We start from the raw sequence: 15,060 nt of genomic DNA, 5'->3' as shown, positions 1-15,060 counted from the left end.
CGTTGATAACTTGTAAATAATATTATTAAATAAACTCTTTTATCATTGTTTTTTTTTTTTACTCGGGACCAATATGTTTCATCGCAGTTTCTGATTTGTCGATTGGATCCAATAAAATGTGTTCTGTGATTTTTGACTGAATTCATAGTACCTATGTTGTAATAACACGTTCAAAGTTAAGCAAACTTGTAATGCAAATAATATTTATCACTGTAATATTATTCTTCATTAATTTCTTACAGAATAAAATAAATTATTATGTTGCTATATAATTTAAAAAAAAAATGAATGTGATAAAAATGTAATTACACTGTCAAAAATATACATACTATGATTTATTGTGTTTATTATCTTTTATTTATACATTTTTTCAACATTATGGTATAAGGCTGAGATGCATGGAATCGACACCTCCTACGTAAAAGGTCGGAACTGTGGCTTTTTGGCTACTTTGACTTCATTGCCTTTATTAAATAATTTTAAAGATAATAAAACGATGATACCAAAAAAACCCCAATCAATATTATAAAGGCATAACAACATTTAAATTAACGTTGCGGTATCATTAAAACTTATCGAAATCGTACTACTGAAAAGCTACCATTTTGCAGTTCTGACCTTATCCATTGGAGGTGTCGGAATGTTGAATTACGTTTAATCAGCGGAACGTCAAATGCTTAAACACAATAATAAAATAATCGAAATTATTTGTGAAAGTGAAAATCCGCGATCTACTATCCATCTTAGATCTTGAAATCAGTCATCTCTTTTTATTTTTCTGTCTCCGGTGACATTGCAAACAGTGTGGTTGGCATCTCCACTACTGTGCACACCCTTTCATCTTGGTTCCATGAGTCACCTTCTGTCAATCTCGCCAGTTACGATTTGCTGCAGTACCTGGTATTTTTCATGGTGCATGCCAAGCTCGGGATACTTCTACTCTGTTCGTTTCATGTGGTCAATGAGTCCTCGTGGGTCAGAATATAATTTAATTGATTAGGATGCTTTCAATTTCCGAATATAATTCTCTAAAATTTCATTACGCCTTTGAATTCGCCGTTTAGCTTGTTGAAGTGTACTAATTTGTTGTCTGTACTTATGAGCATACTTCTTCATGCTTAAGATTTCACTCTTTAATGTCAGCGGTTTCTGTGCAATCAACAATGGTATTGGAGATGTTGATGCATCACGCATTGATTGACTATCAGTAGTGGAGTAAAGCAATTCTTCGATATTATCATCCGAAACATTTTTACTATCATGCGCGGAGATTAATGATATCTTGGGAGAAGTAGTACCTACGGATTGAAGAGGTAAAGGAGACGCGTCTATGATAATATGCCGGGCACCTTTTTCACATGAAATTGTAGACTCGTCATGTATACGTTTATGTGTACTTGAGTTTTCAATGGAAATTCGTAGACTTGTCACATCTTTAATGGTGGAGCAGCCTGACGGTGAATTTTTAGAGTTGGAAGAGCAAGGAGTGGCATCGATAAGTATATGTGGCATCAGTATTCCACTACTCAAAAACGATTCTTCTGTTTTAATTATAGACGGTGTATTTTGCTTTAGAATAGATATCCTCAAAGTATTAACATGGTTATTCGATCCACATGAATTAGGAGTGAAATTATTCGTAGAGGGCGTTGCGTCAATAAGTATGTGGGGAGTATTTTCTTTAGATGGCAACATTGCATCGATATTATTAGCAAGAGGTTTACTTTCAACACGTTGTAAAATTGATTTTTTAAGACTGGTAATATTCTTTTTTAGTGGAGAATCAGTTGGTACAGGACTTGTTGTCAAGGGAGCCGGCGAAGCAGCTGACTCCACTGTTTCTTCTACTGCTTCATCAGAAGAGAATGTTGACTCGGTGATGTCAACAAGCTCTTTTATATCGTCATCATGTTCCATACGATTTCTAAACTGTGTAGCTTTCTTCTTGGCAGCTTTTATCAACTGAAAACAATAAAATTTTACAATAGGACCATATTCATTGATTCATATACTAAGGGTCAAAGATAACTGGGAATAGTGATGTGGCGCGCATGTATCGTACCGTCACAGTTTTGAGAAAATACAATGTTGACCTCAACGGTTGATATGAAGATTGTAGTGCAGTTTACTCAGTTAAAATTGGGAGACTGTGCTGGCTAGGTCAAGTGCATTGTATGAATGACAATGAACCGACATAGTTATGTTAAGCAATCCAATAGGATACAGAATAACAAGCAATTCACACAAAACAGTTCACTGGCTAGCTACCAATGACTGCTGTATACGTGGGATACTGAACTAGAAAGCAGCCACTACGGGTGAGACACATGGAGAAGTTTGTTATGCTCAATCTTTATATTTAGTGACCTATGGCCAACAAATGTTTATCATATTTCGATGCACTGTCGGTGTTTCAACATGCATCAAAGGGCGCCAACATTCGCCTTGTTTGGCCCATTGTCAAGAGGGAAAATTAGAGGAAACCAGGACCCACACCGAGTTGTCCTGCACTTGAGAATGATGATGGATTATTTTAATTGTAATTTACACATTCAAACAATTTTTAAATATAATAAACACACTTTTTTAATTCATTTATTATACAAATAAATTTGAAATACTGTGAAAACTGGTGTCGATGTTCATTGGCAAATTTTAAAAAAAATCCACAATTTATAAAAGAAATCTAATAAATAATACGTTTTAGCTCTTGAACATTTTCATCAAACAGCCATAGAAGGTTTGCATAGTAAGCTGATGATATATTAATAAATTTGAAAAGAGCGGTTTTAATAACACATTTTTATCCCGAGGGGGGGGAGTGGTTCGCGAAACTTCATACAAATTGTAAGGGGTCCACGATAACGAAAAGGTTGCGGAACACTGCTCCATATCATCATTGAGGTTAAGGTATTTTGAGACAAAAAACCAAGCCGAAACCTAACACAACATACTGTAACCCAAGAATAAATAGCATGTTAGATTTTGGGTTGTGTTAGGTTTTTGGTCTCAAAAGACCTCGATCACAAAAACAATATGGAGTACTATAGCGTTATCAATTTTTTTTTACCTTTTTTACTTCATTTGGGTGTTCTGGAAAAATTGTTGGTAAGGAACCCGGTTTCAAATACTTATTTTTGTACATGGTCTCAAAACAGTTGTCTTCAAAGTGAGCAGAACACAACGCGGCAGTCGCTGAAGGATTAAATTTGACCTTGTTGGTTCTAGATACCCATCGCGATCGCTGGACAATATTTTTAGGATACCTGAAAGAAGAATCATTTAGAAAATAACACTCAGATGCTATCTATGGTTTTCAGTCAGCAAATTATACATAAGTACTGAGCAACATTGTAATGGTTAATGGTTTACCTATGAAAAGATATACCAGGTATCTTTTTTCTTGAATCATTAAAGCAGCCATATGCTGAACAGGATACCATGATTAGTTGTATATTATATTATTCATTTCAACTAACATTATAAAATTCAGGATGACAGCCAATAATTTTTGATTTGACACTGACGTTTAAGAAAATGGTTTGTTGGTTATGTTTTCAGAGGGCATGCAATTTAAGAAAAATATTCCAAATTTAAATAAAAATCTTAATTTTATTTGTAGGTATCACAATCAATAACAAAACTTTGTGACATTATAATTATTAATTCCAATTCATTTAAACTGCGACCTTGGCCACAAAATATAATATGCATATAATTTATAGTGTAATATAAAACACTAGAAAGATCACTGAGGATATTTTACGCTGATAAAAGTACCTAGGTACCTATCAACACTCCAATACATAAAAAATGAATTGTAATGTTAACATTGGTTTTTATTCAATATTTTTGTAAAGCAACCAAAGTGGAAATTTTCAGTTTTTGCAATCAATTACCTAAATTCTTTGAAAAGTATAAGTTTATGTGGATACTCTGGCCACTTGGGAATATTTGAAAGTTGGTATGGCAAATAGTTCAAAACGTGATATTTTAAGTCAACATGGCCGCCGTGGACGAAGTTGACATATTAGAGAGTTGGGAAGATATGGACGATTTAGGGGTCAGTATCTCTTGATTATCACGGGATGTCGTTTAATATCCACAGTCAAATTAAATCTACTCTAAAAGACGAGCTTCTCCCATTCACTAAATGCGCCTAACTTCTGTATTTAACTTTTTTTGCATAACATTTGCTTCTGATCACTTTTGCAGTTGGACAGAAAATTCTCTAATTTGTCAGCCGCTACTCCCGAGCCGTGCCCCAAAACTAAAGAAAGAATATCGAACGGAGGACCCGTAAAGGTCGTATTCGACATGAGTGATTCAATGGGAGTCCAATTAATGACCCAAACACCTTCTGTCACTATTTTGAGAAGGCCCTCAGCTGGTGTCAATGGCTCCAACACAAACGGCGAGTGCAAGGCGCGACCTGTCAAAACTTTACAGCAGCGGCAGCAAGAATACGAAGAGGCCAGATTAAGGATACTGGGAGAAGCCAGGTGCCCAGAAGATGTCGATGAAAGGTATTGGTCTTTTTTTCTATTGTAAAGATTTTTTACGTTCCCCTCCATTTTTACTGTCATTTTTTCTACAGCTGTATTTACCGCTCCGTTTCCGAAAATTTATAAATTTCGGTAATGTGATGTGGTTATATTTGACTGGAATATTATTTTGCAATTTCACAGACGAATTTTGTAATCAATTAGGCAAGGAATTGGAAATCGAAATTTACACCACTTTATATGAAAATACAAATAATTAGTACTTACCTGCACCTTTTAAAATTCATCATTTTCATTTGCATTTTTTTTTGTACATTATAATAAACTCAAAAAACGGCCTGAATTTCACTTTTTTAAATTCAGAGACAAGACAATTAAATTTTAATTCCTTATTTTTATATGGAAAATTTCAAAAAAGGTTTTCAGTAAATGATGATGCTTTTCAATATAGAAAGATTGTAGTTATTTCAGTAAAGAGACAAGTCAAAAATTTCTATAATGTGTTGTAAAATCGAATAACCTTCAAATCTCTGGGATTAATCATTAATTTGGTTCTTGTCGGTTTAAGGAAAGCCAGTAGCAAACGAATTTTGAAAATAGCCGATATACTGGATTATTAGGTTAGGTTAGTTTTTCATTCTTGAATTCATGAATTTTGCCAAAATCGGCTATGAAAATTGGCACGGTTTCCTCCTGGTTTCCCGTAAACCGACTTGTACCATTAATTTAATTGTATACAGGAATTCTGGACTGATTCTTTATTGTACTGTAAAATGTCATTGAGCATTCATTGTTAAATTATTTTAGGGTAAACAAAACATTTCTTTCAAAAATAAAAGTAACAACCGACATTAAGCTTGATGGCCTATTAAGCATTTTAATATAAATCTACAGTACTATAAACAAGTCTGAAATATTTGGTAATGTATTAATTACTCTACTTTCTACAAGTCAATTGCTTGACTGTGTAAGTGCGCTCTAGTAGCAAAACTACAACTTGTTTTCTTTGTCGGTTTTGTAAGGTACCTTGGTCAGACAGTACAGAAATATGAGGAATATGTACACTATTATTAACCGGACATATGCCACAAGCGTGTATACGCGGCGTCTCAGCACTTCATTACAATAAACAACTTCTTTTGTAGTTTATGAACGCCATGCTTGTTTTGGGAATTTTTATGATTGTTTTCAGTTTTTTTATGTTCTATGCTGAAATAGAATGTGGCGTGGAAAATGTTATATAACGATTTAACGAGTTATGCTTATATCGAGCAAATTCAGTCGGTCCCATCTTCCTTGTAATAACCAAGTTCGACTGTATATTAATCTGTTCATTTTAGTCATTCTTTCATACCTTAGGATCATGACCACCTTGAAATGTTGTCATCTTTATATAACATAATAATATGTTATATTTTATTATATTTAAAATTTTATCATATCCATTTTGATATAATTCTATAAATTATGGTTTTGATGGTTTAAATTATTTTACTAAAATATTTTCCTGTCATACCAATATGACGATTATTTAAAGATAACGGTATAATTTTCCATTACGCCTACACAGACTTGATTATTTGATTGTGTGATAACATACTGAGACTGTACAGTACAGGGTGTATCTACAACATTCAAATAAACACCATGGTTCATCTTGACTGATAAATCACTATGCTCGCAAGTTGAGTAGATATCTAAAACAGATGGATCATTTTGGTTTGCATATCAGACGTTGAGTACAAATACAAACATGGCAAAACCTCTTTCTCCCAAATTAGTTTTTCTTAAAATTCAAAGTTAAAATTAGTTCATCAAAGACTACATCGGCGAGGCTATTCTAACATATCATTGAACTTCCAAAAAGAGCTACATCTGATAAATATATCACATTTATAACTTTACGTATTCAGGCAGTTATTTATTACGATAAGTTAACCGCCTGAATTGTTTAAAAGTGCTATCTTTTAACAGCTCCTCTCTTGGCTGTGTTAACTTTTAGAGCGAGATAGAGTACGTCAATTTTACATATTATTAAGAATTGTGATGCAAGATCCGACTGGTTTGAAAAATATTTATGTCACGTCCGCCGCCACCGCAAACTCTCAAATATGGAGTGTCTATTAGCAGATAGTAGTAACATAATATTTGTTTTACTACCTGCTATGACTTGTGTTGATATGTTTAAAATTTCACCGTATTGTGAATATATCGATTATTGTAGATAACTGCTGATCGCCGTCGATATCCGCCTTGTGTATGGAATGCCTTGTTAATTTGGACCAATGAAAATAACGGAAACATGCTAAAGTGCTAACTGTTAAGAATAGCTGCGCAGGAGGCAAAATATGTACATAATTATTATTAATGTTACATCTTCAATTCATAATTACATGACTTTTTTATGAAATAATCCTAATTAGTGGTTTTTCCATGGAGAACAACTACATAATATAAATCTTTCCAATTGATTCAGCATTAACTCCGTGGTAATTCATGATTAATTTAAAATGACTTTGTAATAATTACCACATGTGAATGTATGTACATATTTATATTTTCACTAACTAATGTACTTATGTCATATAAATTAAATACGTATAATATTTAATTCACGTATGCTAAATAAATTTTAAATTCGATTGAATCAACAATAGAATCCTACCTGAAGTTATTTTTTGTAATGTGAATAATATATATTTCCATGTATTTTAACTTCTTGAAATCATAGTGTCTATATCCCTCAAAGTTTGTGAGACTGACTAGGCTCACCCTAGCCTAGACGTGGTATTAGGAATACTATTCAACTTCTACCTATTACCATCCGTAATGGAGGCTTTTTTTGAGAATGAAAAACGGACAGGTCCCCAACTCACGCATTGGTATTCGGTTGGAGATTCAAGCCTTTTGATGTCGATCCTATAAATTACCATTGGGCAAGTGAAGACGCATATTACATTGCCTAAAGACTATCAATTACAATTTAAATTCAAATTCCATCAAGTACCCTTCCCTCGGTCAATAGTGCTAATTTTCTAAATACTACTTTGGTCTAACGAATGTATGTTCCAAGACATTGAACTGTCACTTGCAGTGCTTATTATACAAAACACTTATTTGGCATATGTATGGCAACTGATGCATGACCAAAAACAACATAAGAGTGCTGATCCTATTTAAGTGGAGCGTGCTGCACAGTATCTTTGGACCCATCAATATACAACCAACATAGGGTAGTAGCGACAGGAAAATGTGATCTGTATATCCATGGAAAGTGTTTATTTAATAGTTCATTCATGTTTATTTCTCTTTCTTTCCAGTATTACCAACCTCCAGAAGAAAATTGACGCGATCGTACCTCAAACTATCAATAGAATTAAAGAAAAACCGATAGCCGAACAGCAGCCCTTGACGAAAGTTTTAATCAACAATATGGTACCTGTTGCGCAACCTAGAATACTGACACAACCACTGAACCTAGTCAATTTGTTAAGAAACCCCCGCGGTCCCGACGGGAGCAAAGGTTTCCAACTAAAGAGATAGCAGATTATGTTTAAGTATACTCTGAGTCTTAACTACTTTAATCCATCAAGCTTGCTTTCTTACCACTCGAAGCAATGTTTTCATTTTAAAAGACATTATTTTCAATAAACAGTCGACGTGGATGAGATTTTTTTTTGCTACAGAAGAAAATCAGTCTTTGATAATGTAACTGTGGACATGCATTTATGACATAGGTATATATTTTAATATACTATAACATGCATTAATACTTGCTCTGTTATCAATATAGGACCAACCGATTTTTGAATTATTGTCTTATAATGATAAATATTTATTTTAAAACATTTGTATCTTTTCAAAATATGGATATAAAATTCATATCTTCACCACACTTTTTACTGTTGTCAAACTTCTTCCCCATTAACTAATTGATACCTACCACATTTGCGTTTTTATTATATTTTAGAATCATTGAAAATTTCATTAATTCGTTATTGATTGAATATTAAATCAAAATTTGTAATTCATTTGGTAGGTAATCATTTGGTAGGCAATCACCACAAAATCATTTTTTATATGCATATTATATTGTTTATTTCGCAGACAAATGTGGGATAACACCAATTGTATAATCTAATCGAAATTAGTATCAGTATTTTAACGGGATGTTTACCCATTTAACTAATGTTAATTTTGATCAAATTGAATTTGCCCAAAGCCATTTCTTATTAGCAATTTAAATGGATTGACAATCAATGTTCCGCTGAATTCAATTTTTTCATTGTGTATCTTGGAGATAATGTTTCCTTTTGAAATAGTGATTGTTTCAGTAATAATTTTCATTTATCGTAGACTTGTTCTAACATTTCTTTTTACGTCCCTTTGTATGTCTTAATTGTTGTAAAATGTGTATTGTTTTTGTAGATAATTTTTATTTATACTATGTTTAAATAAATGTCAGCAGTCAGAGACAAGTTAGATACGACTTTGTTAATTTGATACGGACTTGTATCACGCTTGTCTCTTTCATTTAATGACCGTTTGCTAAGACGCGTATTCGGTAATACTATTGAGAAACACCGGACTATGGGAGTTGAATTCAACATGGGATAGGTTCTATAATATTCATCTGAAATAATGCTTGCTTTAATGTAGATATTATGAGATGTTCTCTTGTGTAAGAAAATATAACGTTCTAAGAAAAATGAAAGAATATAGACTAGAAATAGTTTTATGATGTATAAAAAGTTGTCATCCAATTCATTTTACCGCAGGTCGTTTCTTAAAATATTTCCCACCACATTTGATAATACAGCCATAATAATTACATCATTATTACAGTCAGATATCACATTATTTACTAGGTCAGTCTTTACGTTACAGTCTGACACAACCGCCCTCCAGTCGGTTACAATTAGCCTTTCCGCGTCCCTCTGGACGACCGCCCATTTCCTCGGGGGTGGGTCAGTGATTACTGGGGTTCCTTCATAAACCTTATGGAGAATTCTAGATCCCTCGCATCAAATAACGTGAACTGCCCATCTGAATCTTGTCAGGCTCAAGACATTAACTATATTAGCACTGCTATGGTGACTGTAATCATCTTTTGTGTATATAATGTAAGAATTTATTGTCGTGTTATAACATATAAATTCGTCAAAAGAACTAACGCGCCAGTGTGATGTTACGTGCTTAGTTTCCAGCAGCGGTGACAGTGTGAATGCTTCGCATTAGTCTGTGGAGACGTTTGTAATCTTCATTTATTTTGACAGTAAGTTGTCACGCAAGTGTTCGGTCAACTGCTCCAGTCAGCTGCTTGTACAACACTGCCGTATTTAAAAACATGTCCAGTGTTTCTCAACAGTGTTACCACGCTCATTCCAACGTAGAATGATGAAACGATTCATTGAATAAGACTGTGATATTTTTTCTAGGAATATTGTACACACCTGCAAATTGTATGGCAGTATTTTGCTGTTTATTTTTATGGTTAACACTTACTAATTACAGATAGAATATGAAAATGATGTATTTCAATGATTTACGATACATGTAATGTTATACTATTGTGCATTTATATATTATGGGTATGTTCATGTAGGAGGTATAGTGTTTCCCAAACCTACGCTGCCACAGAATGCTTAATATCCTAACCGTCATAATAAATTACACATAAAGTAAATATTATCATTCTGATTAGCGAGTCGCGGAATATATTTTGGGAAACACTAAAATAGAATATCATATGAATCATTTATGGATTATTTACGTGTAGTAATTTAATTTTTAATTCACACTAACTTGAGATTAATTCTTGCTTTTATCTGTTTTGAAAAATATAATAAATATTGTACATTTTTTAGGTTGAAACTAACGTTTAAGATTTGTTCTTGTGACACCAGACTCGTGCTGATATGTATCAAGGAATCTGTCTTCGATGAAATTAGATATTTACATATTATTATTTTACAATAAGAGAACAAACGGACGTTGTTAATATGTTAATCGGTAAAATAACGTAACTATGACTGTTCAAGTGTACACTTTTTTTTTAAATTTACCATGGCTTATCTACCTCTCTCCATCGGGCACTTTTCGCGAATGTTTGACAATATGTAAATATAAAATATATTTCTTATATTTGACAGATTCCTTTTTTCTGTCGCACCGTCTGGTGAATTTTGTAACAATAGATAATCTGAATATTTTTATAACCGGGCTGTAATTAGTATTATATTTCTGCACAACGCCGAACGATGCTAATATGCAGCCGCGATCGCCTACTATAGATAATTGATTCATAGTAATCACTATTATAATTGGTAGTAATTAATTTAGTCATTCTCATTGATCATACTACGAAAAAGATAATTTTTTTAGATGTCTGTCATTGTACCTCTTTTATAACTTGCTAGCGATTAGATTTAGTATGACGGCAAAGAAAAAAATGTATTATGTATGGGCACGAATTGTCAGGGCGGATTTGATCAGTCAGGGGTCCCTACTCGCAGCACCAATCAGGGCCCTACTCTGGGAAATAATAACATTTGTAGGTATTTTAAATAAACTAGGTAGGTACCTAAAAATGGTAAGTCTCACGTTGGCATACGGGTTTTAACGTATTTATTTATTTATTTAAGGAAACGAAACATTGTGGACATAAATTTCAGGAAGTTTACAATATGCCAAGATCTTTCGCCTCAGATTGGTGCTTTAATAAACTTTTTGACATTAAATAAATAAAACACTCGCTCGGTAAGCAAAGGACGTGTGTCCGAAACCCACTCAGTACAAGAATTTTTTTGATTTGTTGGTTCCATTCTTAAAAAAAAAATTATATATTATGTATAGGTAACTTTAGCTGCGTTACGCATTTTTGTGTAATTTCAGAATTTGAAGATGCCTCGTTGTCGTCGGGCTCTATTTTTGCCTGCACTCTGTTTACTGGTATATCCGCCCTGTCGATTGTATATAATATCTTTAGTGGTCCATACTAAATCTCTTGTTGGCAAGAATCTAGTATGATTAAATTTAACCCTTAAATTTAATGTTGAAGGATCAAGTTGTGAAAGGTGATATTTTATTTTTTAAAACGTTAGGCATAAGGGAAATTTTTATATTTCAAAATTAAAAGGGTAATAAATATTACCATGTTCAATGATCAATCTGAATTTAATAATTAAATGTAAAGAGTTGTATGTGTAGAGGAGTATTTATTTAGTTCATTACATTATATTATAAGATGCAGTGGTTGTATAATGGGAGATTGAGAAAGAACGCATACATACACCTATGAATTAGTCATTCCTGTACCTATACTTTCTAGATGTTACGCGCGACTGTCGCTAGGTAGATGTGCGCGGTCTTCATATGCAACACCAGAGCGCCATTCCTAGAAGGTTTGATTTATGGCTGTCAGGCAGACTAGGCGAGTTTATGTGTGACTAATTTCACCGCTCTATTTGCGTAACACAAATTTTATACAATATTGATTACTTATATGAAGCCTCCCCTCAAAAATGATCTATGTTACATTTGGGCATTTTGAGATAATCAAATAAAACTATTTTGCTGAGAAGAAATTAATCACTTATTTTTATTCCTCTTTCAATTTTCCATTTGAATTTTTCTCTGTAAAGATTTTTTGCATCCGCAGGGTTAAGAGAGTACATAAGTGAAACGGCAAATAATTTTCAACACTATGTGGAACGAAATTTTGGGCGCGTTGCCATTCGGAAAGGGATAGTCGACCTGTTCGCACGTCAATTTCTTTTGTGATGGAATCGGATGAATATATTCTTAAATCGTGTAAAGATGACTAAAAAACGTTCCGCATGTACTTGAAAAAGAAAACATGTCAATGAATATACTATTATTATTACGAATATAATAATAAATATAACATGAAAAGGACGTATGTTGAACTTTTATGTCAAATTATATTTCGTTCGACTTGCGTCATTTGCACCCGCGAATCGCCTAGTCACGATCTTTTTAGACCATGCCTCAGCTGAGGTATAGCCTTAACAAAAACTCTCGTGTCATCCTCCATTTTGACAGATGCATAGATCATTATTGTAGGGAGGCCAACATAACGGATCAAAAACAAGGGACCTAATGTTGCTAGATCAAAAAAAGAAATATGCCAAAACAGAGGCAATATGATACTTACAAGAAGTGTCCATTTTGTTTGCCTTTTATTCATATTGTATTCAACACAATTTTACAACAAGGTTTTACTGTAATTTTCTGACTTTCAGTGTATGAGTCAAGCCAGTTTATAAGTGGGTTGCCTAGAGTAACTCACATATTCCAAAAATTGAGTTTTGAGATAATCGCAGAAAAACCACCAGAGCACTGTTTTTTGTAATTAGATGAAAAGTATTGAACTCCCTTGAATATTAACGAGAGAGAGAGTCGATTTACAGTATTGTTTTTAAATATATATAATGCCGCAGACACACAGCATACTGTGAGAAATAGAGCTCCCTGAATGGTTAGAAAGGTTTTGATGACAGAAATCACACTATTCATTGAAAAATGTTAGTTATGACACCAACAGTCAACAATTTTAACATGGTTTAAAGTGACTTTTGATAGCCAACTATTTTTCTTTATATAGGATTAACGCCTGTAGAATCACTTGGTATATTTGACTCAAAAATGACAAAACTGCAAAATGTGAGTTATGACTCTAGGCGACTCAATTGTGTGAAACAATCAATGATCAAATCATTCTCGGAGGCATAAACTACTTTCCAATGACACGGACTTTTTTAAGCTAAAAAAATCAGTCATCCGTAAATTAAATGTTTCAGTTATTGGTTTCGGACGTCTGTACAAGAAAACGTCATAACTGGTTGAAATAGATTTTAAATTTGCATATGCATGGGAATAAAATCTTTAATGTCATTAACTCCTATGTTCAATACAAGTACAACCAATGAGTGTTATTCAAAAGTCATGTTATAAAAATTATTAACCCTTTCACTCCCATTCGGCCGATATTTCGGCCCACCATACCTATGCGAAAACTCCATCTGGGCCGATCCATCGGCCGAAAGTTTGGATCCAAATTTACGATTTATTCCAATATTTTTCCCGTCATATTTCGTCTCATGTAGACATAGCATTATATTCGGTGTGTGTTAGGTGTGACTAATATTTATTTTTGTATGGCACTTGTTTATAATTATGTCATACCCTAATAACTCACAAGTCATAATTGCTCTTGGTGTCTAACTCGAAACCAAAGAGGGTCATAAAAATTTATGACACATTTTAAGTTCTGAGATTTCTTTTAGTTGTTTTATGATTCATATATCACATAATTATGAATTTTGTAATTTTTATGAACTCTGACCGAGGGAACAATGAATGCCCACTGTTTTTTGGTAGGATGGTGAAAAAATACATGAATAAATATTATTATAATAGATTTAGTTAGTGCATTGAAACTTATTTTTTGAAATTACTTCATTCCCATATCAGTTGGTCCTCGATACTGTATCGAATTGTCGTGCGATTTCGTGAATTGAATTATTCTTGAATACTTTGACACTATACGATTTTTTTTTTGATTACTTTATAAAAATTCTATTTCATAGAGAAATAATATTAGGTTTATTTTTTTTTCTGTTACTAGATAAGAATAGATTATACTATAAAATTTGATATATCAATTCTAAATAAAAAAATGTTGTCACACTTGTTTTGCAGTTCAAACATAGTTTTATCCGTTCATTTCTAAATAAATATTGATACATTATTTTTTTCTTTTGTTTTATTGATGTTAACTATCAATATTATTACTTATTATTGCTTTATACACCATTGAGAACACACAAAAAAAGTTTCAAATTTTTAAAACTAAACTTAAAATTAAATTGATGATTTTTTGGCAAAAAACGCTTGGGAGTTTTCACATATCGTCACCGTTTTAGCAAAACCATCTATGTGTCACTTTTATCAAAAATGACTTTTAAATACCAAGTCATTCCTTATTTTTTTCTCTATAGGCCAGTAAAATGATCTATGTGTTGGGTAAACTCGCTCCGAAGTTATTTCAAAAAATAAAAAACAGCTATGTGTAAGGTTCAAAAACCACGGTTCACAAAAACAACTATGTGTATATTATAGTAACATATAGATGGTATTTTGATATCGAGAGTGTTATGTTTTTTTACAGTTTGGCTACACATAGTTTGTTTCTATGTTATATGCTATGCATTATGGTCTTGCACGACGGTTTGAAAGATGCTTTCTCAAAAAGAGAGACAGGAAATATTCAATAATTTCTGGAAGATGCCTTCATGGTCAATAGGGTATAGGCGAGAATTAATTTAAAAGTTGGATAAACAACTACAAACGTCTCGATGACAGTGGCCAATTGAAAGCAACAATGACAGGTAATAAGAATCTGACTGAAGATAAATAATTGGTAGTGCAACCAAAAATCAAAACGGAGAGATTTGTGGAAAAATGTTACATTATGGTTGGATCTAATTCCAAAGTTCCCAGCCATTATTGCAGAGAAAATACCTCCAGGGTG

The 15,060-nt window shown here is 33.0% G+C and overlaps 2 protein-coding genes across 2 annotated transcripts; one reads left to right on the top strand and one right to left on the bottom strand.

Moving 5' to 3' along the window:
* Positions 1 to 60: 60 nt before the first annotated feature.
* LOC147073852 (uncharacterized) lies at positions 61 to 3,753 on the bottom strand. Its single transcript, XM_085944929.1, has 3 exons — positions 3,373 to 3,753; positions 3,071 to 3,266; positions 61 to 1,962 (listed from the first exon to the last, which is right to left on the bottom strand). Exons 1-3 carry the CDS (start codon positions 3,441 to 3,443, stop codon positions 997 to 999), a joined length of 1,233 nt encoding a protein of 410 aa, XP_085801055.1. The 5' UTR covers positions 3,444 to 3,753; the 3' UTR covers positions 61 to 996.
* A 250-nt stretch (positions 3,754 to 4,003) lies between these two features.
* On the top strand, positions 4,004 to 15,037 carry LOC147073851 (SUZ RNA-binding domain-containing). The gene is made up of 3 exons (XM_085944522.1): positions 4,004 to 4,063; positions 4,216 to 4,526; positions 7,826 to 15,037. The coding sequence occupies exons 1-3, from the start codon at positions 4,004 to 4,006 to the stop codon at positions 8,046 to 8,048; spliced, it is 594 nt and encodes a 197-aa protein (XP_085800648.1). The 3' UTR covers positions 8,049 to 15,037.
* The last annotated feature ends 23 nt before the right edge of the window (positions 15,038 to 15,060 follow it).

Source organism: Rhyacophila brunnea, unplaced genomic scaffold (assembly GCF_057557595.1).
Source record: "Rhyacophila brunnea isolate RB1 unplaced genomic scaffold, BYU_Rbru_1.0 scaffold_17, whole genome shotgun sequence".
Taxonomy (NCBI): Eukaryota; Metazoa; Arthropoda; class Insecta; order Trichoptera; family Rhyacophilidae; genus Rhyacophila; species Rhyacophila brunnea.
This window is presented reverse-complemented; position numbering and strand designations above follow the sequence as displayed.

Bases quoted from the DNA above. Each gene is read 5' to 3' on its own strand.
- LOC147073852 (XM_085944929.1), bottom strand. From the start codon at position 3,443: ATGGTATCCTGTTCAGCATATGGCTGCTTTAATGATTCAAGAAAAAAG. The intron at 3,267-3,372 runs GTAAACCATTAA...TTCTTCTTTCAG, and splicing joins CCTGGTATATCTTTTCATAG to GTATCCTAAAAATATTGTCC. The intron at 1,963-3,070 runs GTAAAAAAAAAT...TATTGTTTTCAG, and splicing joins ACCCAAATGAAGTAAAAAAG to TTGATAAAAGCTGCCAAGAA.
- LOC147073851 (XM_085944522.1), top strand. From the start codon at position 4,004: ATGGCCGCCGTGGACGAAGTTGACATATTAGAGAGTTGGGAAGATATG. The intron at 4,064-4,215 runs GTCAGTATCTCT...TCACTTTTGCAG, and splicing joins AAGATATGGACGATTTAGGG to TTGGACAGAAAATTCTCTAA. The intron at 4,527-7,825 runs GTATTGGTCTTT...CTTTCTTTCCAG, and splicing joins CCAGAAGATGTCGATGAAAG to TATTACCAACCTCCAGAAGA.